Source organism: Nyctereutes procyonoides, unplaced genomic scaffold (assembly GCF_905146905.1).
Source record: "Nyctereutes procyonoides isolate TBG_1078 unplaced genomic scaffold, NYPRO_anot_genome, whole genome shotgun sequence".
NCBI classification, from domain to species: Eukaryota; Metazoa; Chordata; class Mammalia; order Carnivora; family Canidae; genus Nyctereutes; species Nyctereutes procyonoides.
The window spans coordinates 7,016,406-7,043,609 of record NW_026575134.1 but is presented as its reverse complement, the minus strand read 5'-3'; the positions used below and the strand labels follow the sequence as shown (position 1 = coordinate 7,043,609).

The 27,204-nt window shown below is 40.6% G+C and overlaps 2 protein-coding genes across 2 annotated transcripts; one reads left to right on the top strand and one right to left on the bottom strand.

Moving 5' to 3' along the window:
• PSMA2 (proteasome 20S subunit alpha 2) lies at window positions 1-10,754 on the bottom strand. The gene is made up of 8 exons (XM_055301256.1): window positions 10,660-10,754; window positions 6,532-6,608; window positions 5,704-5,836; window positions 4,183-4,305; window positions 3,379-3,460; window positions 1,679-1,752; window positions 370-427; window positions 1-282 (listed from the first exon to the last, which is right to left on the bottom strand). The coding sequence occupies exons 1-8, from the start codon at window positions 10,698-10,700 to the stop codon at window positions 166-168; spliced, it is 705 nt and encodes a 234-aa protein (XP_055157231.1). The 5' UTR covers window positions 10,701-10,754; the 3' UTR covers window positions 1-165.
• A 174-nt stretch (window positions 10,755-10,928) lies between these two features.
• Window positions 10,929-16,504, top strand: MRPL32 (mitochondrial ribosomal protein L32). The gene is made up of 3 exons (XM_055301084.1): window positions 10,929-11,078; window positions 13,339-13,520; window positions 15,962-16,504. Exons 1-3 carry the CDS (start codon window positions 10,949-10,951, stop codon window positions 16,214-16,216), a joined length of 567 nt encoding a protein of 188 aa, XP_055157059.1. The 5' UTR covers window positions 10,929-10,948; the 3' UTR covers window positions 16,217-16,504.
• The last annotated feature ends 10,700 nt before the right edge of the window (window positions 16,505-27,204 follow it).

Here is a 27,204-nt window from a genome sequence, read left to right as displayed (position 1 = left end):
TTGGATTTAACAGTTTATTATGATTTATAAGTATCATTTTAAAAACATCAGTCCATTAAACCATGTAGAAATAAGTATGCAAAAAGTCTGCAAAACAAAACATACTTTAAACATGTTTAAGTAGAGGGATTATCTGAAATTCCAGATTTTTCAGTCACTTGGTTATTATGCTATGGCAGCCAAGTAATCCTTAACTTCAGTCGGAGTGAGCCTTCTGAATCCAGCTTCATTGCAGATTCCAACCTCTATGTTGTCTTCTGTCATTTGCCCTTCAAAGCTTTCCTATTGAAGAGAAAGGGCAAAAGGTCAGTTTTCCAAGCACTTCATTATAAACTCATTATAAGTCCCATTGTTAGAAACTGTGCTAACCTTTAGGGTTAATATGGCTGTATGAATGGCATCTTCAAGTTCCAGGTCTTCATTATATCTAAAGAATTTTTTTGAAAAAAAACAAAAAACAGAAAACAAAAAACAGAAAAACAGTGATTTATGGCACAATTTACATTTTTTAATGATTATTTCAACCTGACAGCAGCAGCATAAGAATTTTTAAAAATCTAAAACACTCCTAAAAATAAGCTACAGATTAATTCTTTTAGTCCATTCACTGCAATAAGCTGTCCCCAAATAAGAAACTGACAATTATTTGACATGCATTCCTATCATGAAGCTTGTAACCATAACAGGAGTATAAATATTTTAATATAATCAGAATGTGGTGGCAATATGGTAATTGTTTTAAATAAAGAAATCAGACCTTTGCTAAAATTTCTTATATTTTTTTCTTAGAAATGTTTAAAGACTCACTATTAAGGCGCTTTAAAAAAGATTTTAGAATGATTTAAATTTACCAATTAACCCCAGGTTTAAGATTTTTAGTAATTTTTTTTCCTTAAAGGTTTTATTCATTTATTTGAGAGAAAGAGACAGAAATACTGAGATAAAGCATAAGTAGGGAAGAGAGGAAGAAGCAGGCTCCCCACTGAGCAGGAAGCCTGCCATGGGGCTCGATCCCAGGACTCCGAGATTATGACCTGAGCCCCCCACGTGCCCCAATTTTTAGTAATCTCAACATTATGTGAAAAATGTACTGAGAAGGTTCATCTGTGGGTTACAGGCAATTACAAACTTCTGCCATTCGAAATGTAGACATGCTTTGGGCTACTAATGCTGAGACTGAATACAGCTGGAAGGAAAAGCAATTTGTTGTGCTAGGGTAGTGACAGCAGAGTTTTACATAATTACTATTTCTCAAGCACATACATCATATATTTAATCTACCATGAATACCAGGTATTTGGCTTCACAATTATTTTCTATAATTGCTATACTGTAAACTGTTATCACTTAACTCACTTAAACTTTCCTCCCAAATTCTTTACTCCAAATCTTTTTAGATTATAGGAGGAGAAACAAAGTCAAAATAGAAACAACATTTAGGAAACAACTGTAAGAATGAAGAAAAATTCTTAAGAAATATGTAACATTACCACTTAATATATTGAAGACCAGGGAGCCAGGGTAGAGAGAAGTTTTTGTTTATTTATAACCACACTATACAAATGAGTGTTTGAATATAAAGTAATAAAACAAATGTGTTTATCAGATTCATGATATTATTTAAAGAGAACTGAGAACCATAAAGTAAGCTTGCTCAATCTAGTTACTGTAAGCCTACCTTTTCTCAAGGAAAGTCTTCCCATTCACATAGTTCTTTCCCATTGCTGTGGCTTTCCAGGCAAAGTAAGCTCCCTAATCAGGAAGAGAAGATAACCATAAAACCATATTTTAAATCCTTAATCTAATTATAGCACCCTGCCATTTCTTTTTTTGTTCTATAAATTTGTCTCTGACTTCTAAGTTCACAGAATATTTAGTGGAATGCAATGGATAATGTCAGAAAATAGGCTATTTTTAGAAAAGGAAAGTAATAAAGAGACATGAAGAAACTTCTGGAGGTTATGGAGGAACTTCAGTTATTTTGATTGTATTCAGGTATTTACACCTATCAAAACTCATCAAATTGTACACTCTGTATATGTGTAATTTATGGTACAATTTATGTGAAAAAGTCAGTTAAAGGAACAGGTTAACCTAAGGCAAATAAGCAAAAGTATTATTTCAGCTTACTAGGATGGTTGAAGGACTCTAATAAAAGTCTTATGAAAAATGGTGAGCAAGTCTTTATTATTGCTGGATAAATTACAAAGAGGGCATTTCGTTAAAAATATTTCATAGCTTTGATATTTTGTAATCTAACGTTAAATGCAAGCAGCAGTTTATTTTATATAACATGGCATAATCAACTGAAAAAATACATACACGCAAGCACACAAGAAAAATACTGAAAGAAATATATCAAACATACTTAAAAGAAATAACTGCCTTTTAGATAGAAGGGAGGGAAAGGGCAAAAAAATGAAACCTGGACCCCAGGGATGGTGCCTTCTGTTACCCCACTGGAAAGGAAGGGAAGGTTTGTCATTTAGCTTCAGCAGCTCAGAAATGGGGTAACAGACACTGTTACCTCCCAAAATGCTTCTCTCATTTAAGTTAACAAACAACCAAAATATTTTTCTTTTCTTTTCCAGGCTACAAGGTTAGAGTGTAAGACTGACTCAGAGTGAACTTGCAGTTATTTCATGATCCACAAATTCTAAAAAATCCATTCCTAATCATGAATTTTTTTCTTCCAGTTTTCCTCATAGCAAATAGGATACTTTTGGAGCAGTATCTACGAACTGCTTCTAACTACGAACATCTACGAACACCTTCTAACTCAGATACCTATCTTTTGCCTTATTTATTTATTTATTTATTTATTTATTTATTTATTTATTTATTTATTTAATTTATTTACTTATTTATTTATCTATCTATCTTTTGCCTTAAAGGAGACAGACTCACCCACTTTGCAAAACATTGGCTTCAAGAGTTACATCTGTGTGTGTGTGTGTGTGTGTGTGTGTGTGTGTGTGTGCAGGAAGAGACACTGAAGTCAGCCCCAGGATTAAACAGATGGCAAGGAGTACAGCACTGTCCTCCAGACACAAAGCTTTCACCACATTTGTCAAAGTAACAAAATTCCACCGATTTAAAGAGATTTGATAACTATTTCAACAAATCATTCAAGTATGTGAAGTTAATGGATAAGAGAAGGCACCAGAACTGAGGGCAGAACTAGTGTACCCTTTTCATCAGAAGACTGAATTACCAACATTTTAAATATGGAAATGAATATGCACTACTCCATAGTTCTAAAGTCCCAATGAATAAGAAAAAAAAGGACGTACTGCTAAATTTTAAACTTTGTGGTTGTTTTTATTAGATGTGCAGAGTATTTTAACAAATCCCTCCAATATGTCTGATGATACTTACAGATGGATCTGACTGAAATAAATACGGTCGCCCCTCATTCCAACCACAAATTAGTAGGGAAACTCCAAATGGACGAACACCACTAAAGAAAAGAAAACATGAAATTATGGTGTGATGTCAACCTAAGGATTTACTAATCCTCTTAAATATTAATAAAGCAAATCATCAGGTAAAATGAATTAGACTTGTAAGTTGCTTAAAAAGTATTTCATGCCTTTCTGAACAAATCAATTCAAAATGAATTCTCTTTATGGTGCTAAGGAACATTAGTCAAATCATTTTGGTAAATGGAGGAACACAAATATTGGGGTTAGTTAAGTATGGAGTTAACATTCTGTGTCTTAACAGAATGACAACTTTCAACAAATGCAGCTTTTCCACTAGCTTTACGTATCCGCAACTCCCTTTATCCTACCTCATCCACATGTAGCCCAGATTCCAGAAAATTAAAAGAATATAGATGTGTCAGAGAGCTATTGCTTTCTTCATGTGCTTATAATCATTCTGGTTGGAAAGATAAATTTGGAAGCAGGAATAACTGCCTGCCCATAATGAAGTGTTTCAATCCCTGGCAAAAGACTTTATCTAGAAGCTGCTTTCTGCTATTGTGTTGACAGCCAGAAACCACTCTACTTTTGTCATTAAGAAAATATTCTAGATCCAACTGAGATTAGATATATTCTTCAGAGTGATTTTCTTTACTTATTAAATAGAGCTAAGTCCTCTTTTTAAATATATTCACTCTTCTAAAATGGTTTCTTTTCTCTAATTCATGACACATTTCAAATAACAAAATCAACTTACCCTGACTGAGTGTATTCTTGCATCACTGAAGCTACTCTCTGTACCAGCTGAGCTGTGGGAATGGGTTCTTGGTAAACGAGATAGTATTGCTGAGCAAGTTTTCGAGCTCTGTGCACAAGCACTCTAACAGACAAGGAAGAAAAAAGATTTCATTAAAACCCCTATACTCGGCTACCTAATGACTCTTCTCTTATAGGCATATACATGCAGCACAAGTCTTACATATATCTATGTAATGGGAACGATCAGCTCAAAGCTAGTCTTGCTCTGACATCTGATTCCAGTTAACAAGAAAACATCACAGCAACACAGAGGATCTGAGCCATAGGAAATGGGACAGGGATAAGGCAAAAGGAAGAAAACTAAGGACAACAGGTACCAGTCAGCTCAGTAGGAATAGATTTAGTGTACACAATGGGAACTTTCCCTCCCTCCATGGCTTCTACCCCGTTTCCCAAGGGTAGTCATCCTGTCTTGCTATCTCAGTCAAGCCAAAACAAATGCCCATACGATGGTGCACATATGTATGTGTAAACACACACACACACACCTGGACGTCCCGCAACCCACAACCTGGGACGTATGTTTCTCAATCTGCTTCAATCCTTTCCACAGTCTATACTTCAAAAGAGTACCCTTCAGATATTAAGGAACAGCCAGAAACTTCATAAGTTTAAAAATTTTATTGAAAAATATTACTACTCTACATAGTAATCAACTACATTAGCAAGACAAATAGGATGTACCTTTACCCACTCCTGTACTGCGGACATGACCCATGCACATTACCCGTCTCTGTAAGATTCCCGTCCTCTCGGTGTATTCCATCAGTACGCTGTGGTATCCCTTCCACACAATAGCAACAGCATCTACTGTAGTGAAGCCTGACCACATTCAAGCAATACTATTGCTTTTTCTGACTCATTAAAGTGAAAATTTGGTTCTACCTGTGTTGTTTCCAAAAAATCAGGAATGAAGTGATAATACTCCTTTTACTTGTTAAATGACAAACATAGAAAGCTGCCAATCTCTTTCAACTTGCTGGTGCCCTGACATAAAGGCCCTGATGTTTCGTTTCAGTGGCCTTTGTAAATTCTGTTCCTTTGCTAAGAACAAAAATAAATATAATGGGGTTACCTCTGAATGGTAATGCTTTCTTTTGCTCCTGTTAACTTTTTTAAAAATATAGTTTATTATAACTTGTGTTGCTTTTGTTTTTAAAATGCATTAGAGCACAGCACAGCCTTTGGATGATAGAAGAGGGGTTGTGATCACTAAACAGAGGTTAAGAGAAGTACTGATCTCCTCTTTTATCACAGTGCGGCACTGAGTTATCCTTAAAGCAACCCTTAGTGTATTCCTTGCAGACAAGCTAAATTCGGTTGCTAATGATGCTGCTGTTGGTAAACAAAGTACAAAAATAAAGAGTTGGGAGATTAAAGGAAAAACATCCCTGATTTTTCTCCTCAAAGTACAAATGACAGTTCATAAAGTGGTGAAAAAAAAATAGTATAAAAGTACCTGTAATCTGGGCCCATGCCACTATACACCAGGCCTATGTGCTTGGTAATTGGTTCCACTTTGTGGACACTTCGCTCATCATACAGAATGGATTTCTGTTTCTTCTCAGTTGCTAATACCACACCATTTGCAGCTTAAAAAAAAAAAAAGTGCTAAATGTTTAATCACTTAAAGACCCTGCTTCCACAGTTTTCTAATTATGGATGCAATTCACCCAAACCTCTTTATTTCCTCTTATTTACGAAACCTAAGAAATGGTAAATCCATTTTCCCCTTACTGGTCATCTATATTGTGCTAAGGAATCCTTGTAGCTAAATGCATTACCTAACATCTCTTAGAGTTTTCCAGGACACCTAGGAGTCCATATGTTTTAAAAGACTTCTGCCTACTTGGCTATTGTTCTTATAATCTGAAATTTAATGATACAGACTTCAAAAAGGGTATCTTTAGATTAAGTTTTATAATTAACATTTTCTGTTATATAAAGAATAAAAACTGCCAGAGAATAATGATGTATATATCAGTGGAAATACAAAAGAATATTCAGTTCTCTCAATATTCAGAAAGACTGTTTGTGGGTTATTATAACTAAGAGATAAAGGAGCTATGTTTATTTTGAAAAAAAATTAATCATCTTCTTAGACTTATTACTTAGGCTTCTTAGGCTTATTACTTTCTTTAAACTTTAAAATACTATAAATCAACAGAAAGAACTGTTAAAAATTATGCTCCCCCAGCTATTTATTTGTATTAATTACTCATTAATTCCAAAAGAACTTTAGGATAACTGTTAACAGGCATCTGAAATAAATGAAGCATTTAATTACCTTTAATTCCAACTGAAGGGGCTCCTCCAGCTACAGCAGCCAGTGCATATTCAATCTGGACAAGTTTACCAGATGGGCTTAAAAAGAAACAAAGGCATTTGCTAAATCCACATATTTTCAAATATTTATAATAGAAATATTTCTTAGAGCAGAGACATAGGTCAAATCCATTAACCAGATACCAAGGAATAGCTGGGTTTTCACATATTGTGGCTGTACAGAAATGGAGTTTACCAGGCAGTTTGAACACATAGTAAAGCATGTCATCTTTCCTTTTTTCCCCCTTCTTCTCTGCTTAAGGCAGCAGCATCATTACCGTTGCCTTTTACCACTTCACAACCTGTGACTTCAGGCAAGTTATTTAACCCCACTGTGTCTCAGTTTTCACATCCATAAAATGGGGATAGTATAGTACTATCAAAAAATTGTTGTGAAGATGAAATAAAGTGATGCCTTTTGTTCCTGGCACAAAATTAGCAGTCAGTAAATACTAAATGGTAATGTTATTAAGACACGTGCCTGTTAAATACCAAACAACAGCATATGTTTCGTATGGGTGGAGTTACACATTTTAGAAAGTAGGCATGGCCGGAGAGGTAAGACCTAGTTATCACCCAGGACAAAACATTTTCTACAGAAAGCTATTTCTAGAAGCTATGAGCTGGCGATACTTAACATAGCTGATTGCATGGATTTCATAGCCAAATACTAGCCCTGAAATGGCTTTTAAAATCATACTTTGTTTCACCAGTTGTTGAATTAAAATCAAACGTCACAGACTTAATTTTACAGATAGTTTTTGAGTGAAAGTAATTTGTCTAAAGTGACATAGCTTGCTTCATAGCTCCGTGTACTAGTGAAAATATAACCTTGAGTTTCAGAAGGTCATTCATTTCATCTTCATAAAATTATTGGAAACTCTGTCACTCAAGTCTCAACTCTGTTCCAGACACACAGACCACTCTCAGCATTCAAAAACCCCTTTGACAGGTTAACACCTCTGTCTGTAATGCAATTCATTCTTGTCAGGTGAGCTCTCTCCTGGTCATCCTTCACTCTTGCACAGAAACGTCACGTTCTTAGAGAAGCCGTCCTGACCATTCAGAATAGACTGATTTCCATACTTGCTCTCTGGCTAAGACTCATCCAGCTTCCTTTATTCTCCACAGAGCGTGAGGAACAGTGATTGGTCAGTCCTCTAGCATATAACCTAGTGCCAGGAGTCACAATCATCTGGCTGACAGAGACACAACTAGACCTACTTATGGAATAAGCCTAGGTGGCAGTCTAACGAGTCTTAAATGACAAAATTTGTTAACTTGAGTGAAATAACATCAATAGGTCTTTAAATTTAAATTTTTAAAATTAAGCTGTACATGTTTTCCTGTTATTAGTCACTATTTCAACAATTATATCGTGACTCACTGGGTCCATGCAGCTTTCAATTATTGTTCAACATCTAGCTCAAATACTCCTGGGGAACATTTTAAGGGCTCAGGTAAGCTTCAATATACCTCCTCTGTTCACACAACCACCTGCACACACATCTACCACTGCATCTTCCTATATGACAGCTCACCAGTCCGTGAGCTCACAGAGCAATCAACCAACCATCTTTGTAGTTATGCCAGCAGCTCATTCAAGTACCGACATCTCTATCTGGGATACTTGATACAGCCTTCTAACTAGTTTTCCTCTATTCCACCCCCAATTCACACCCCCCAGCCAAAGCTACATTGTACCATATCACCTTTCACTTAAATCCTGTAAGAACTTCCTGGTTCACTTAAAATACAAACTTCTTATTCTGGCCTAGGGCTCTGCAAGAGTGGCCCTACCCGCACTGACTCCTTGCTCACTATGCTTCAGGATTTTTACATAATCCTTTTTTCTCTGTCCACCAGTCTCTCTACCCCTAAGTCTTCAAATAGTTGGCTTTTTTTTTTCCCACCTTCTAGTCTCAAAATTCACCTCCAAGCACTGGCTTTTCCTGACTATCCAATCTACAGTTATATTTCTTCTTTTTACTCTCTTTTAATAAAAATTCCTGAGTAAGAGAAAAACTTTTTTTTCAGAATCAATTAGTAGACACCAATTTGTTCACTCATTCATTGTTAATATCCTCAACTGAACGTAATCCGTAACAACACTTTTTCATCCTAGAATATAATATAGCGCCTAACTTTCATTAATAGTTTAGTTCTGATCACCAACAGGCTAGAAACAAAATTTTTGAATCTAAAACAGACTGAACCAGGGCAGCCCCGGTGGGGCGGCGGTTTAGCGCCACCTGCAGCCCGGGGTGTGATCCTGGAGACGTGGGATGGAGTCCCGTGTGGGGCTCCCTGCGTGGATCCTGCTTCTCTCTCTGTGTCTCTGCCGCTCTCTCTCTCTGTGTCTCTATGAATAAATAAAATCTTTAAATATATATATACATAAATGAAACAGACTGAACCATTATGTTAAAAAAATAAATTGAATACATTATTACAGATGAATTACATTATTACTGATCCTATTTTATGTGCCCACTTGCTTCACTTATTCTAAGAAAAGGATTTACGCTTTCTTCAAGATAAAGAACCACGTTTACTTCTTCCATTTACGCTTTCTTCAAGATAAAGAACCACGTTTGCTTCTTCCACAAGTATGAAGTGATTAATTAGCAACTCTTATTCTCTACCATTGTGTATCATTACAGACAAAGGTCTAAAAAAAAAAAAAACAAAAAAACCCTCATTTATTATTGAAAACTGCCAAGTGTAAGGAGAGTATTTTAAGAAGACACATGCGGTGATAATAGTGTATTAATCTTGTCATTGGAAAGAACTCAGGGGGCAGCCCGGAGGGGCTCAGAGGTTGAGCGTCTGCCTTCAGCCCAGGGCGTGACCGCGGGGTCCCAGGATCGAATCCCACGTCGGGCTCCCTGCATGGAGCCTGCTTCTCCCTCTGCCTGTCTCTGCCTCTCTCTGTGTGTCTCTCATGAATTAATGAGTGAATGAATAAATAAATATCTTAAAAAAAAAGAAAACTCAGTTTCAATAAATAAATAAATAAATAAATATCTTAAAAAAAAGAAAGAAAGAAAACGCAGTTTCAACGTGAACTCAGCCGCTCATCTAGGACCTTGGACGAGCTATGGAATAATGCGTTCGACCTGTGGGTTAGTTCACCCGTAATTCGCTGAAATAACGTTCACATCCCACAGGGTAGGAGAAGAGATGGGCAGGTCAGGTTGCACCCGCACGGCAAGAACTCAACAGGTCGGATCCCGCTTAGCCTTCGGCTGTCGGAGAGAAGAACTACCCGTCAACCCAACAGGAGACTTCGGATCCGTAAGGAAAGCGGTCCAACTGAAGCATCACCAGGTCGGTGTGTTAAAAACCCTTCGCTCGTGGGTTTCCTTACATTGGGAACAGGAGTCCATCTCAACCGTGCAGTTCGGAAAAAAACATACTTGTCGGCCCACTGTTCTGAAATAAGGAAGAGCCTGCGACCTTCTGCAAAGTGAACATACCCCTCCCCGCCCCTCCCCCCCGCCCGCCCCAAAGGCCAAGCGGCCCAGGGGTCGGGGCCCGGACACCAGAGGCGACGGGATGAGTCCTTAAACTTCTACCGGCCGGGGGTGGGGGGGGGCGGGGGGGCCCGAAGCGGGAAGAGGCTTCGAAGCGCCAGAGGCTGGGGGCTCACCCCAAACTGCAACGAGGGGGTTCCCCGAATGGAAAGAGGGGCCCGGGGCGCTTGGCCAAGGTCCCGAGCTCCATCCAGAAGCCCCCCCGCCAGGCCTACTCGGCTTAGGGAGGCGATCCTGAGTTCCCAACGGGACCCGCGGAGGCAGCCGCCCCCGCAAAGTGCCTTATTCTCTGCTTGCTCCCCGGAGCGAGAGTAAACCCTTGGTGTTGGCCTTCCCCGCCGCGGCCCCAAGGGCTCCCCGGCTTCCCGGCGCCGCTGCTCCCAGGCCGCGGGCGGGCCACGCAAATGACTTTGCAAAGTCGCATCTCCGTCCCTATTTCCTACTGCAATGCCCCCGGGAAGCATCAAGCCCGAGGCTAGAACGGAAAAACACCGGGCAAGGGGGGAGCTCCTACGACCCCGGCCCCTCGGAGGACCCGGGGGCTGCTTCCATACCTGAATGTAGTCAGCGAAAAGCTGTAACCGCGCTCCGCCATCTTTGCCTGGAGTGCCAGAGCACAGCCGCACACATGCGCACTGGAGCCGCTTGCTTCCCATTTCCCCGCCCCGCTCCTCCCGTTCTCTCTCTCTGATTGGAGGAGAGTCAAGAGCCGCTCCAGGGACATGCTGGGAGTTGTAGTTCCAGCCGTCAAGTGGGCCGGACTCTGCGCCTGTGCGCATGCTCGAGGCTGGGAGCGGGGGGCGGCCCCAGCAGCCCGGTGGGCGTGGGCTCCGGGCGGGAAAGATGGCGTCGGCCATGCTGGTGCTTGTGGTCCCGCCGTGGCCGGCGGCCCGGGGGCTGCTCAGGAACGGTTGGGAGCTGCTACTGCGGACGCTTCAGCAGAGCCGGCCAGGCCTTCCCGGGCCTCCGTGGGGTACGTAAGGGAGGCCGCGGAGGAGGAGGAATGGGAGGAGGGGGCCCCGGGCAGCCTGGCGGACGCGGCGTTTAACCGCGGGTAGGGGACGTCCCCAGGCCGGACTCCCTACCTGAGACTGCAAACAGCTGGTTTGGCCCCCCTTTAACCCGAAAAACAGGAGAAGCCCTCTGCGTGGCCCAGTGCACGCTCAGAGCGTAGCTGAAGCAGGGCGCCTGGGTGGCTCGGTCCGGCCAGCGTCGGCCTCGGGCTCAGGTCGTGGGGTCGCGCCCCCGGGGTCGTGGGGTCGGGCCCCGCCGCGGGCTCGCTCGCTCGCTCTCTCCCCATCTCAGGCAAATAAAGTCTTACATTAAAAAACAGAGAGAGAATGTAACCCAAGCCTGTCAGCTCAGAGTATAGGGTCGCCGCGCACTCTCTGATTTTTTTTTTAATATTTTCATTTAAGTGTTTTTTTTTTTAAGATTTTATTTATTTATTCAAGAGAGACACGGACACAGGCAGAGGGAGAAGCAGGCTCCGTGCAGGGAGCCCGACGTGGGACTCGATCCCGGGACTCCAGGATCCCTGGGCCGAAGGTGGCGCCAAACTGCTGAGCCACCGGGGCAGCCCCACCTCCTGCAGCAGTTTGGCCTCCTTAGTGGTTATCGGAGCTCTCTGCAGCTTGCATCCTGCCGATCCCCGCGTTTCCCCCCTAAACTGATTTTTAGGTTACGAGCCTCTTGTTATAAGGTGTTAATGACCACGTCATTGTCCTCCTCGACCTGTCCGTGTCATTTAACACCATTGACGTTGATGTTAAAGTTGTCATTACTTTGACATTTGCATTCTACCCTTATTTATTTCTTTTTTAAGGTTTTGTTTATTTATTCTTGAGAGACAGAGAGAGAGAGAGGCAGAGACACAGGCAGAGGGAGAAGCAGGCTCCATGCAGGGAGCCCGACGTGGGACTTGATCCCGGGACCTCGGGGGTCATGACCTGGGCTGAAGGCGGCGCTAAACCGCTGGCCCACCCGGGCTGCCCCCATTCTACCCTTCTTAATTTATTTTTTTTTAATTTATTTATTCATGAGAGAGAGAGAGAGAGAGAAGCAGAGACACAGGCAGAGGGAGAAGCAGGCTCTTCGCAGGGAGCCCGATGTGGGACTCGATCCAGGGACCCCAGGATCACACCGTGGGCGGAAGGCAGGCGCCAAACCACTGAGCCACCCACCCAGAGATCCCCATTACCCTTATTTCCAAGGTATCCTGAACATAACACCCAGGGAGTGTGAATGGAGAGCCCATGATATGCCAAAGTGCTTCCTGGGAAATCTCCACACCATCCTGTTAGGAAGCACCACTTTTGGGCCGAAGGAGGAGGCTCATGAAGGTCCCCAAGGTCACACAGGCCAGCCAGATGGGGCCCGTGCTGTTAACCACTTAGCTATGCTTAGCAGTTATTTTTAACAGGTGAATTGGAAAGGAATACTGGTTGCTAACTGTTAGCTTTGTGGATCTTTAAGAGTTCCTAAAGGATTCCAGGTCTGAGGAAGAACAAGGATAGGATAAAAGGTCTTTGATTTTATAGACAATTTAGGAAAAAAAACTGAAACTGATAAGTCATATAAGTAAGTATTATGCAGAGTGGTGAGCCAGTCCCTTTCTTCAGGGAACCGACGGTAATAGAATAATGATATTCTATTATTCTAAATGGAACATTATTCTTAATAGAATTATTATTCTTAATAGAATAATATTCTATTCTTCATAAGAAGAGCTAAGTGACTTAAAGGGCCTACCCGGCTGTATGACAAAGGAACCAGCTCAGTTGGAATATAATAAAAAGGGGCCAAGAGGCAGTTGTCTGAGGCCAGGATGGAAATACATTTTGGAAATCCCAAGCTTAGATTTCCTTATAAGGTAAATAGGAACTGCCTACCGAGTAGAATGTGGACAGTTTGAGTGGTTTATTCATGTTTACTACTAAACCCCTGGGGTCTGTATTTCAGAAGGGAAGAAACTTGGTAAAATTTCAGAGCTTCATTTCAGCCAGTGCCCCTAAGAAAAAACTCGATTCATGTTGTTTAATATTGCTTTCTGTATGAGTTTTAGTGTATGTTAGTAGCTGAGGCGTCTGTTAAATGTCTGTTGAGTGTAATGTTATGAATTTTACATATGTCTGTTGCTGTATCACTGTTGATTGTTAAGGAGAATGATAGATGTCATAGAGTCATTTAGAAACTAGAAATCCATCCTATATTTCCATGTTATGTTTTTGTAGGACCCGCATTAGCAGTCCAAGGTCCGGCTGTATTTACAGAACCGGCACATGACACCAATGGAAGTAAGGAGATTTCCAGCCTTTTGGATAGTATCTTCTGGATGGCAGCTCCAAAGAACAGGCGCAGCATTGAAGTTAACCGCTGTAGGAGAAGAAACCCACAGAAGCTTATTAAAGTTAAGGTAATGCATTGATTTTTGTGGGTGTGCTTTCTCTCTTATCCATCACTGCATCTCTTTGTACTTACGTAGCCTATGAGTAAATCATTCTTAGAGCTTCTATGTGTACTTTCCTCTGGCCTAAATAAGATAGAGCATTTTCATTGTGTATGTCTATATGCCTGCTGTCCTATAGCCTAAATATTAGGACCACAGTCAAGGAGAGAGTTTGGAGTCTGGACAGAGGGCTAGGTTGTGAATAAACCCATGTGACGTTTGTTATGAGCTGGTGTTTTGGAGTCATATATGGGTAAACATCTTAATAATGGCAGAGCCTAAAATTGTTGTTTTTTTTTTAAGATTTTTATTTATTACTTCATGAGAGACACAGAGAGAGAGAGGCAGAGACACAGGTAGAGGGAGAAGCAGGCTCCATGCAAGGAGCCTGATGCAAGACTTGATCCCGGGACTCCAGGATCACGCCCTGAGCTGCCCTGAGCTGAAGGCAGACGCTCAACCACTTAGCCACCCAGGCATCCTTAGAGCCTAAAATTAAAGTCAGAACAGCCGTAGGTATTATGGATCTCAAGTTTTACTAACCGTTACATATTTATTATGTTCTTCACTGTGACAAAATACTGTGAAAGAAAATCCTTAGGTAGGTAATAAAAATAGCTAACATCATTTAAGTGCCTGTGACGTGTCTAAGCACTTTATGTGAATTACCTCACTAGATCCTCAAAACAGCCTTCCAAAGTACATATAGCTTTGCTGATTTTTAGGATGAAGAAACTATGGCAAAAAGAATTTGGCTGTAGTCACAAACAACTAAGTGGCAGAGCCAGGATGTGAAGCTAGGCAGTCTGATTCTTGAACTTAACATTTTTCTCTTAGAACTTTCTGGTGTGTTCCTGTCCTCAGACAATTCCAGATCTCCACACCCATTCTCCCTCTCCCTGCCCCATGGATATACTCTTCATTGATCTAATAAACAGAAATTATAGCGTTTATTACCTTTCATTTGTTAACTTACGGCTTTCACAGCCATGATTTGAGTTACTTTTTGCCCCATGACACTCCGCAGCAGCAGCACAGTGCAGATGAAGCTCAAGAACAGAGAACTGACTTCATAAACTTCCAGCATTTCAGTATTAAACCTCACCCTTAGAACTTAAGCCAAAAAGTACTACTGAGTCACATTTGGAACTCGACTTAAAGTCTGGAACTGAAAAGTTTGTCATTAAAATAATATTATATGCAATTTGGTTGAGAGAATTTATGATTTTAGGAATGAGAGCTTATACCAATCTGTTTCATGATTCCCCTCACTGCATTTATTCTGAGGGAAAAGAACGGTACCCTGTGGATTCATTTTCTTCACTGAATTGTTTCTGGCCACACATAGTATATTAATGCTAGTTCTTTAATGAGGAGGAGAGCACTAACTGTGGGTATGGCTCCCATACTTCCAGTTAGACCTGGGGTCGAAATTGGGGAGGCATGTCATTTGTGAGATTTTTTTTCCTCCTTTCAGAAAATGAAATTCTTTTTTGTCATTGCCTCACAAAGGTTTGTATGTTAATCTTAAGAAGTGTTTGGACTTTCTTTGATGTTCCTATGTACAATTTTTTCTTTTCTACTTTAAATCTACTTTTAGAACATACTGAAAAGATTTCTTTAAAGGTTGCAATTGTCTTATTAAAGTTGGGTAGATGTGTGTAAAAACTCATTCTCAAATTGTAGCATATTAAAGGGAGTTTTACATTAAGGAGTAATCGGTATTCATTCATAAAAAGAAAAAAGACACCATATACCAACTATTAACACATATATTATACTACACCATAGGCTTCATACAGGAATTTAAGTTACAGTGATGAATTAGAGGCAGCCAGCTGTAATGTTTGTCACCTTGTTTTCCCCAGGGGTAGATTGAAGGAAAAAGGGAGTTCCCTTTCCCTGGTCTCTTACTAATGTGCTAGCTGTATGGATTGCCCCATTGTGTTGAAGGACTCCCTATTAGATGTTTAGTATTTGAAGGTGAGGAAATAGAGTATCATTTTACATAATATGATTGCTGTATTTAAGTAAGAATGTACCAGGTTCATAGTTGGTAGAGCTGAGTTCTATCCCACTTTTTCTATTAATTCAAACTCGTTTGTCCTCAGTTCCCTTATTAAAGTGACATTGAGGGGCACCTGGGTGGCTCAGTTGGTTGGATGTGCAACTCTTGATCTCATCTCAGGTCTTGATCTCAGCACCATGAGTTCAAACCCCATGTTGGGCTCTGCACTGGGCCTGGAACCTGCTTAAAAATAAAGTAAGGTTGAACTAGATGGCATATGACCTTATGCAACATGAGCAGCCCAAGAAAGTTCAAGTGTAAGCATGATTCCTGTGCATGGTCACATGTGCATTATTTTGCTTGTTAAAATATGTTTTTGTTGTTTTTTGTTTTTTTAAAGAACAATATTGACGTTTGTCCTGAATGTGGTCACCTGAAACTGAAACATGTCCTTTGCGGCTTTTGCTATGAGAAGGTGTGCAAGGAGACTGCAGAAATCAGAAGACAGATAGGGAAACAAGAAGGGGGCCCTTTCAAGGCTCCTCCCGTGGAGACTGTGGTGCTGTACACAGGAGAGGCACCGTCTATACAAGATCAGGGTAAGAGAATCATTGAACGAGACAGGAAGCGACCATCCTGGTTCACCCAGAATTAAGACCAAAGAGGTTTGAAGAGGATAACTGCATATTGAACATTTGTCCTGAAAGGGAGGGAAATTTTTTATTCTCATGTTGGTTTTGTGCTTGTTTTTAAATCATCAGTCTAGTTTAAAACATTCTCTCGAAGCAGTTAGTTTTGTTTGGGTAATTTGAAGAATAAACCAGGAGTAAACTCTGAAAATAATGGTTTATTACAGAGACACAACAGATTAATATGTTTCTGTTATACTGAATATAAAATTTCCAGTACAGAAAAATAAATGATTTAAAATTCATAGCAAGAATTACGTGTTTTGGTTCTGATTTTGTCTGCCAGTGATTTTTCTTACACAAAAATACACAGATACTTTCATTTAAGTAACACCTAGAAGTAGGTTATTATTTGAATTATAGTTTTTTCTTTTTTTTTTTTAAGATGGTGGTTGTGGCAGTAAGAGGACGGTTGTGTTCTGTTCAGTTTTGTTTTAGCAAGTTAAAATTGCCTTTGGTAGAATTCGCTTTATATGGGCTGTATTACTGTTAATTTACTTAGAAATAGCTCTTCACATTTTACACTAAATCAAAATGACATTCAGAATTCATTAGATGGCTCATGGGATTTGTGTTTTATAGTTTGGGAGAGGTTTTTAAAAGGAAATGTGAGTAAATTCACTAGTATACAGAACATGTATTACAATTGTTGTGTGTTTCATTTTTCTTCTAGTGTATCCTTTTAGTTTGTTTTTTATTTTATTATTTTTATAATTTACTATAAAGCGATGCCCTTTTTAACTTAACGTAATTCATTTAAAATTTCCTTCTCTCTACCCCATTCTTGTATTTATCCGGAAGTGGAAGTTTGCTATTGTATGTTTCCTGCCTCATTGGGGGTGGGGGGGAGGTGAGAGAAGTTATTAAAGCACACTGAGAGGCGCCACTGGGTGGCGCTGTCAGTTAAGCATCAGACTCTTGGTTTTGACTCAGGTCATGATCTCAGGGTTCTGAGATGAGCCCTGCTCTGTGCTCAGTGGGGCATCCTTAAGAGCCCCTCCTGCCCCTTTCCCCATTTGTGGGCATGCTGGCTCTCTTGAATCTTTAAAACACACACACACACACACACACACACACACACACACACACTGAGTTTTGTAAGTAAGGGACTTACAGTTAAATGGAAAATCAGTAGGTAAGATAATATAAAGCCTAAAGATATATTTAAATAAAACACATGCCACATTAGCCTGAATAGTTACTGGAAATAGGCAATGAATTCAATTAAATTTTCTTTTCCTTGAAAGAACCTTCATGGATAAATCTTCATAAGGTTAGACACATCTTCCAGAAATATACAACTATCTTGCTATAGAAACTGAGGGCCATTTCTCCCATGGAACTTCATAATGACGATTCCATGGTGGAGTAATCCATGTTAGTATTCCTAGAAGTAAAATGAATCCATTTCATGAGGTACAGTATAAACCAATACTGTGTTGAAGTACAATTTAGTAAAAGCAAATCCTTAAAACTTCCAAAGTATTGGAATCCCACTAAATAACTCTTCCAAAGTTTGGCTCTATGTAAGCATCAAATTGGGATCCTAGAGGGACTAGGGTATCTGGTATTCATACTAAGGCAGTCCTCCACAGATAATTATTTCTTAAACTCTGACAAGCTTTAGCAGTACAGTGTGTCAAATTTAAATATACTTCAGGTTGAATCCATGATTCATGAAAGCTGAGGCCAGCTCAGTACACCCCTGAATCTTCCAGGCCTACTCCGCATCTCGGCTGACTGGTTAGCAGATCGTTGCACAGGACGCCCCTCGCTAACACATTGTCCTTTGAGTTAGCGGCCTGTTCTACATGCAGGTAGACCTAGTGAGCATATGTGGATATGCTTTTGTTTGGACAGATAAACGTTCTATGAAGTACATCCCCAAATTAGATAGCAAAACGGGATGTCTAGTTTCTCCTAGGAAACCGTGTCCTAAAAGGGAGTGTTTGTCATTTTGTTGAAGACGTTGTCCCCTTAAAAGTTCTCTTTGAAACACATTTTATTATTTCGTACTACCAGGTTTTACTATCAGGAAAGAAAGAGCATGATGAATTTGAATTAAATCCTGTATACTGATTTGTTAATTTTTCTTAACATTGGAAATGATCCTCCTCCCTGTCTGCCCCCTGCCCTCAAGATGCGGAGACATTTTACCAGGCACTTTGGAGAACAAGTCTCCACAGCATTCAAGTCATGTTATGTTTGGGAGATGCTAGCGAGGAGCTGCATGTCCCCTCCGAGCGTAATGGTACTCCCCTCCATCTTCCTGGCTCCTCTTTACCCAGGTCCTAGCAGATTACCAGTTTCTAAAACTCTGGTGTCTGACTTCATACCATCTCCTTGCCAGTGTCCTCATTCAAACCCCATCATTCTCTCCTGAGCTGTTGTTACCATATACTTTCTAATTATTAGTTTCCACTCCTCTCCTATTTCTAATTTTCTTTAATACCTTTTAAATTGCAAAAGTGATGTCATTATAGTTAATGAAGCAATGCAAAGTACATAAGGAAAGTTACACATCCTTTCTCTGCCACCACACCTGACACCATACTACCTGATATATATGCTTCTATACGTCACACTGCCACAAGGTACTTTGAAGCACACTTGTGGTTGTACCACTCCCCTGGTCTGAACCAGGCTCCTCATTAAACCCTCACATGCCTTCACAGTCTGCCCAAGTCTCATGCCTGCCCCCTTCCTCAGTGCAGTGTGCACCCCATCCCTCAAATGTTGGAATCAACCCTCCAGAGCTGTCTGTTGACCACCACCTCAGCAGACTTCACCCCTCTTGCTGCCTCCACTTGGCTTCACTGTCTTCCACCTCAGGGTCCTTTGAACTCCCTTACTGTTCTTCCCCCTCTCCCTAGCCTTCGGAGTGCCCAAGGCTCCATCCTTGATGATCTCATCCAGTCTTATGCCCTAAGTAACACTCTCTGCTGGCACCTTCCAATGTCATGTTTCTGGCATGGGCCTCTCCCCTGCACTGAAGGCTCATGTTCCACTGCCCACATGGCATCTCCAGTCCAATGTCTGGCAGATATCTTAAACTCCATATCTCCACTCAGAATCCCTTCTCTCCCAGGCCTACTTCTGCTCCCTAGACCCTTCCATCCCAGCTGATGGCAACTCCGTTCTAGTTGTTCAGTTCCAAAACCTACCCCAGTCGTCCTTAACTTCGCTGTCTCTTTGTCTCTTCCTCTCTCACATTCAATCCGAGCAAGTCCGCAGATCCCACTGGTTCTGTATTTAAGAATGTACTTAAAATCTGACCACTCACCACTATTTGCACTGCTGCCACCCCAATCAGAGCCACCATTATCTTGTCTAGAATATCAAGGTCTCCCACTAACTGGTGTCCTCGCTGCCACCTTGGTCTCCTATAGTTTGTCCCCAACACACAGCAGCCAGAATCCTTTCAAAACAGGGCAAGTCATGACTCCTGTCTCTTCAAATTCCTTTGCTCAGAACCTTAAACATTCAGATATGTGAGGACATTTATATTATGTAATATATTTTTTGTGGGTAAACTGAGTTTTGATAAACAGGTATACTATGGATGACTCCCCATTTAAAGAAATTGTGATAAATTTTTTTTAATGTTTCATTTATTTATTCATGAGAGATACAGAGAGGCAGAGACACAGGCAGAGGGAGAAGCAGAGAGCCCGATGTGGGACTCAATCCCAGGACCCCGGGATCACGCCCTGAGCCAAAGGAAGACGCTTAACCAGTGAGCCATCCAGGCGTCCCACGTGATAAATCTTTTTTAAAATAGTAATCACTTTTTCATAATACGTGAGATATGACTTATAAATTCAAGATTTCTTTTATGAAGTACAAGAACAGGGGACTTTCAGACATCCCTGGCATAGGAATCACTTTACTCCTTTTACAGAACTCTTCCAGCCCCTATGCTCCCATATGCAGTTATGTTTCAGGGACAGGATTAGTCTCTCAGAATTTCTAAATCTGTGCTCAGGAACTCAACTATCGATGATGAGTGTTTCTTTCCCTAGCACACACACAAAAATAGATGCCCTGCCTTTACTGCAGCTCACAAGGAGCAGTGTCATCCTGTGGCCTATATTGCGTGAACCATTTCAGCTTGTGCCTCTAATGGAGTGAAGTCTCTTCCAGATGCAGCCTTCACTTGTCTCTACAGCAGAGGGCAACAAAGAGCCTGTTCTGGTGCCAGGGGCTATTTTTACTAGATTGGAAATGCTTCCTGCAGTAGCCATACCCTTGGGTCACCCTGCTCCTCTCCTGTCCCCTTGACCTCCTGTGCCTTCCCCTTCTCCGTGTTTGTGAGTGTTAGGGATGCCATTTGGAGCCAGGACAGGAGGAAAGCAAGGAGGCCAATATGATCTCGTCTCCTGGACCCAGTTACTGAAGCTGAGGACCAGCTTGAGGGGTTCAGCCTGGAAACCAAACCTACAACTTACCAGGCATCCCAAGCCGCCTCACTAGGGGGCAGCAGGTGAACTGCATTGCGTCTTCTCCAGAGAACTACTAGCCCATCAGGTCCTGCATTGCAGGAGACATTTCATCTGTTTCTACCAAAGCCACATATTTAAAGCCATGGAAATGAATGAGATTATCTCTTGAGCACGTACTCAAGAGAGACGAGAGAACCCTAAGCTAAGGAGGAAATCAGGAGATTGTCCAGCCACAATAGACTCTTAAGAGAGGAGAGGATATCAAGAAGAGTTGTCCCTTCTGTCAAATGCAGCGGCCATGATGAGGCTAGAAGAGGCCCCAGGATCATGACAAATCTCACTTGTGACCTGACAAAACCCATAGCATTTGAGGATTGACGGCAGGAGCCAGATTGAAGCGGATTGAAGCATGGGTGCACTGAGGAGGGAAACAGTGTTCCTGGATAGTTCTTTCCAAAGGCTTTCCCTTGCAAGGCAGCAGAGAAATGAAGTCAAAGCTAGAGGAGGAGAGGGCACAAAGGGGCCAGTGTATGCACACACGCAAACATAGAGCTCAAACGTGTGCTTATGCTCATGGGAATCACCCAGTAAAAGAAGAGACTGCTGACAAAATGAAGAACAGACAGAGGTCTACTTCTGTATTCGAGAGTTTGCACAAGATAAAAACCCTAAAACTTAATGAATTTAGCATAGTCTTTCCACACAGCAACACGGTATTTTTCTGTACTTACTCCAATCTTATTTCCTAGTCTTAATGAAGGTTCTTTGGTTTTCCTCACCTAATCCCACATGTTCATTGGAAGGGCCACCCCAATGGCCTTGACTCAAACTGTTGGCAGTGGAGAAGAGATTGTGTTCCAACAGTTAGCCAGAGTGTTTCCACCTCCCTCAGACATGGATTGTTCACTGAAGTGGGACCAGAAGCTGGAAGAAACCTGAGAGGACCGGTTCATTTTCATACTTTTCTGGAATATGCCTAGAAGCCTAGGTCTCTGAATCCTCACCACAGCTCAATCTGTACTTTTGCTTTTCCTGCCACTAGATTTAGGTAAAGCAAATAATTCTATTCAGTCCAGTATATCGATGATTTAATGGCTGGTGTTATAAGTCAGGTATCATTTGGGAGGCTTAATGGTGGTTTTTGCTGATACTATTTTCCAGAACATGAAGGTCAGGGACATCTAATTGTACACTTTGAGTTAGCATAGGACGTGATATGGCTTATAAAAATGAGCAATAGGAAAGGCACAAATTCTCAAAGCTTTTAAAAAATTTAATTTCCAGTTAACTTCATCCAAAAAAAATTAGTCTTTATATTAAGCTCAAAATCATTTTTCTTCAATATGAGCGATGTTTATTGAATCTGTCAGACATTTTGCATTTGTTTTAAATACCCTTAAAAATAACACTGTAGAGCAGATACTACTGATTACAACTGAGTACGTACAATGGGTGAGCACAGTGCTGAGTGTTTCTTATAGATTACTAATTAAATTTTTAAAGCATATATTGTTGTAAAAATTTAATGTTTTTTCTGTGATACTTCCTTTATCTTTTGGCCTTTATCTGATTCAGGAAGCCAGAACATTTTATTTACTTTCTCAAGGAAGGAAAAGCAGAGAGAGTGAGAGAGAGAGAGAGAGAGAGAGAGGACTTCAAAATCTTGGCCTTTCAGGGAGAAAGCAAAGAATAAATCAGGGAAAATGATTGGGGAAGGCACATATTTACTTAATAGGTTGGTTGCCCTCTCCAGGGACCAGATGAAAAAGCCCTGGGCCAGAGAGGAGGAGGACAAGTGTCTGAGAAAGTTTTCTCTGCCCTGCCCATCCCACTCAGTCCCCAAACTCTACCCCTGGAAGGAGTACTGGAGTTTGTTTTTTGGATATAGCCTCAAGGAGGCAGAATACTTCAGGAAAGAAGTGACTGTGGTGTTTTTAGGCAGGCAGGGCCTTTTGCAGTATCTTGGAGAAGTGAAGAACCACAGAATGTCCTGACAGGGTCTTGCAGACAGGAACCAAGGATGACTCTCCAGGTTGCATGTATGTATGTGATGGGACAGAGTGGGATCTGGTAACCTTGAATTGGTGGTTGTGTCTGTCACCCAGTAGAATGGGGCCTCACAATAGAAATTAAGCACACAAGCAAAGCCTTGCCATTGTCAGACCAGTCAAGAGACTAAGGTTTGAGATTCAACCAATTCTAAATCCTAAATCCTAGGGGCTTTATCATTAAAGCCTTGGAATTTATGGATCTCGAACATGTCGCAAACCTGCCCACGGCCCGGAGCTTCTGGAGGGAAGCTGGTATCTCAAGCCAGCCTGGGCTCTCCCATGTGTCTCATTGCTTCCTTAGTGTTGGCATGTGCTAATCTTAAAGCTGTACTTTTTAATTCTATAGAACAAATGTTGGCTGGTCTCCCAGATGGCATATGGATATTTATAGTAGAATAGGTTGTTAGAGCTTGAAAGAAAATGATTTAATATAGTAGCTTCATTTTGGAGCTCAGGATATTTAATCCTAGACTTAACCAAGATCACAAAGTTAGTGAATGTTGGAGGTGGGTCTAGGACTATCTACTAAGACCACAATACCAGCATACTTGACTTCTTAAAATGTTAATTCTTTAACAATAAAAATACAAAGATGCATTGAAAATTGAGATAATCACCCATTCTCATTGTAACTTCTGGAAGTAACAATAACTTTTCTCAGCGTTAGTACCAATTTATACAAAGAGCAGTAAGTATAATAGACCTTGTGAATGTCTCCTAATAGTAGGATTACCATGTCATTTGTCATCTAAACCAAGTTGCTTTTGAAAGTGAAATGGAGGGATATATAAATCATTATACTATGAGAAAAGGGACTGTCGTGAACAGTCCCATACACAGGGACTATCCTGGACCAACCCTACTTATTCTGCTACCTTCCAAATACCCATTGCACCCAGACCCTGTGATGGAGCAGCCATTCAGTTCACATCCTTGCCAGGGCTGGGCTCTGATTACCTTAAGAGCTTAAAGATTACCTCCTCATTCTTAAAGGTGCAATTGGTTCAGGAATGCCTGTCAGATCATGGCAATCTTCTGGTACAGAGATTCTGCATGTCACCGTCTGAGGAGTGAGGATAGGTTCCCAGAAGACTTCTGGAAACAAGTGCTGGCTCTTTGGGATACCTTGCAAGGGAGATCTCCTTCCTCTCCTACATTGGGGATGTGAGGCCTAGAATGCTACAGCTCGTGCTTTCCTCTGTCACTCCATGTCACCATGTCTTTGTCACCCCTTGCCCTATGCCCATCTGTTTCTCAAATTCTGTGTCTATCTCTTTAATTATATATCTATCAAAAAAAGTTCATAGTTTTCTTAATGTCTAAGAAATAATTATAAACTAGTAGTCTTGTATTCAATTCATAGTGACTGTCTAAAGATTACCACTAAAACAGACAAAACTACAAAAATAAATTTGGGTTTTGAATAAAAACTAATTGAAGAATTCACTTTGCTTGATAAAATATAGATCTTAACATTTTTACTGGAGAAAGGTGGACTTGGGAAAAAGAATGACCAAACAAAACAACACACACACGGGGGTAGAAGCTATAATGTGTAAAATTTGATAGACGCAAATAAAGCCTAATGAATCAAATATTTTTTTCTAAAATATTCATGGAAAAATAGTTCACCTCTCTGAAAATTATTTTAGTAACTTAAATATTTGAATAACTGGAAATGGTTTGAGCATGGTTAGTAGCTGTTATCCAATATGGTAGGAATGAGCCACATGTGTCTATTTAAACATAAATAAATAATGACTAAAAATAAAATTGAGTTAACAGTTCACTTTCTCAGTTGCCATAGCCACTTTCCAAGTCCTCAGTAGCTGCATGTGGCTAAAGGCTGCCATATTAAGTAGTACAGATGTAGAGTACTTCCATTATCTAGAAAGTTCTATTGGACAGCACTGCTTGATAGAATTTGGTCAAGGAATTAAGTGGTCTTAATGGAGTTTACTCTGAACACTACCGAGTATCTTCAAAATGTTCTTAGTGTCAAAATATTGAGGTCAAAACATCTTGTACCCATTTCTCCATTTTATATATAAGACTGATAATTAAATGAATGGTTAACTCACAATTTCCCAGGCTTATATGCAAAGCCATCTCATTGTTAACATCGCCAATCCTGAGTATATTTTATAGATGTGTTTCTGTTTTATTATGTATTCTCTAAAAAGCAATTTCTGTACTTATTCATAAATTTTACCATCTTTTGTCCAAATTTTTTTAGGTTCTAATATTTTTTTATAAATTTATTTTTTATTGGTGTTCAATTTGCCAACATATAGAATAACACCCAGTGCTCATCCCATCAAGTGCCCCCCTCAGTGCCCTGTCACCCAGTCACCCCCACCCCCTTCCCACCTCCCCTTCCACCACTCCTCATTCATTTCCCAGAATTAGGAGTCTTTCATGTTCTGTCTCCCTCTCTGATATTTCCCACTCATTTTTTTCTTCTTTCCCCTTTATTCCCTTTCACTATTTTTTATATTCCCCAAATGAATGAGACCATATAATGTTTGTCCTTCTCTGATTGACTTATTTCACTCAGCATAATACCCTCCAGTTCCATCCACGTGGAAGCAAATGGTGGGTATTTGTCGTTTCTAATGGCTGAGGAATATTCCATTGTATACAGAGACCACATCTTCTTTATCCATTCACCTTTCAATGGACACCGAGGCTCCTTCCACAGTTTGGCTATTGTGGATGTTGCTGCTATAAACATCGGGGTGCAGGTGTCCCGGTGTTTCATTGCATCTGTATCTTTGGGGTAAATCCCAGCAGTGCAATTGCTGGGTCGTAGGGCAGGTCTATTTTTAACTCTTTGAGGAACCTCCACACAGTTTTCCAGAGTTATTTGCCCAATTTATTAAACAAAGTTTTGCCTTCATTATTTTGTAAATACCTGTCCATAGTAAAATGAGTCAAAAAAGCAAAGTAAAATAAGTCAAATCTAAATATGTTTTTAATCTCTTGTCACAGACTAGAAGTAATATGTACTTTCTGTGACAATTCAGCTTCAGAAGTTTTCTCCTTGTATTTTTAATATTTAAAATGTCTTGTGATGATATGCAATTTTTCACCTGAATGTTCAGGAGACTACTATTTTTATTTTTAAAAAGTTTTTCAAGCATAAATAAAAATTAAAAAGGAATATAACAACTTCTCCATATGCCAATAAGTATCAAGATTTTTGATACTTCATTTTTCCTTTTTTGAATTAACTTTTTTCTTAAAGTATTTCAAGCAAATCCCAGACATTTTTTCATTTTATCCTTACAAATAGGGATATTTTTATTGATTACAGTGTTATCACACTTAACAAAACAAACTCATTTCTTGTTATCCTCAAATACCCAATCCAAATGAAAATTTATCCACTTAAAACTATTGTTTTAGAGGTATCTGGGTGGCTCAGTCGGTTAAGTGTCCAACTCTTAATTTCAGCTCTGGTCTTGATCTCAGGATCGTGAGTTCAAGCCCCACGTTGGGATCCATGCTGGGCATGGAGCCTACTTAAATAGAATAAATTGGGCAGCCTGGGTGGCTCAGTGGTTTAGCGCCACCTTCAGCCCAGGGTGTGATCCTGAAGGCCCTAGGATCCAGTCCCACATCAGGCTCCCTGCCTGGAGCCTGCTTCTCCCTCTGCCTGTGTCTCTGCCTCTCTCTCTCTGTCTCTCATAAATAAATAAATAAATAAATAAATAAATAAATAAATAAATAAATAAACAATTAAAATATATCATTTTATAGGTGGGTTGTTTGAGTTAGGAAGCAAACAAACACACATACTACATTTAATCATTAGGTCTCTTACATATTGCTAATCTGGTGTGGTCCCCACCCCCCTCTTAGTCACGCCTTCTTTCTGTGGAATGCTTCACATTTTGAATTTTTATGTTTACTTCCTTGTCTTATTTAGCTTGTTGGACTGTCGCCCTCTGTGTCAACAGGAAGTTGGCCTTAATGCTTGATTGGATGCAGATTCAATTGTATTTGGCACAATTAATACACAGGCAGTTCTGTGTCCTTGACATATTACATCAGAAGGCACATAATGTGTGTTTGACCCACTCTCAGTGATGTGAAGTCTGACCAGTGGGTGCAGGTGGCAACAGTCTGATTCTTCTACTGTCAAATTCCCCTCAATGCAACTTTTCTTTTTTTTTTAATTTTTTTAAAAATTTATTTATGATAGTCACACAGAGAGAGAGAGAGAGAGAGAGAGAAAGGCAGAGACACAGACAGAGGGAGAAGCAGGCTCCATGCACCGGGAGCCCGACGTGGGATTCGATCCCGGGTCTCCAGGATCGCACCCTGGGCCAAAGGCAGGCGCTAAACCGCTGCACCACCCAGGGATCCCTCAATGCAACTTTTCATCTAAAGGTTTCATCTAGCCTCTCTCTTCCTTGGCGCCACCTGCGGATGTGGCAGCCATGGATTGCTGGGCAT

What these genes read in the sequence shown, in the direction of transcription:
- PSMA2 (XM_055301256.1), bottom strand. Translation starts at nt 10,700, where the DNA reads ATGGCGGAGCGCGGTTACAGCTTTTCGCTGACTACATTCAG. An exon ending in TATTTCAGTCAGATCCATCT is followed by an intron (nt 1,753 to 3,378) that starts GTAAGTATCATC and finishes CTTCCTGATTAG; the next exon opens with GGAGCTTACTTTGCCTGGAA. An exon ending in AAGACTTTCCTTGAGAAAAG is followed by an intron (nt 428 to 1,678) that starts GTAGGCTTACAG and finishes AAAATTCTTTAG; the next exon opens with ATATAATGAAGACCTGGAAC.
- MRPL32 (XM_055301084.1), top strand. Translation starts at nt 10,949, where the DNA reads ATGGCGTCGGCCATGCTGGTGCTTGTGGTCCCGCCGTGGCCGGCGGCC. An exon ending in CCTTCCCGGGCCTCCGTGGG is followed by an intron (nt 11,079 to 13,338) that starts GTACGTAAGGGA and finishes ATGTTTTTGTAG; the next exon opens with GACCCGCATTAGCAGTCCAA. An exon ending in AGAAGCTTATTAAAGTTAAG is followed by an intron (nt 13,521 to 15,961) that starts GTAATGCATTGA and finishes GTTTTTTTAAAG; the next exon opens with AACAATATTGACGTTTGTCC.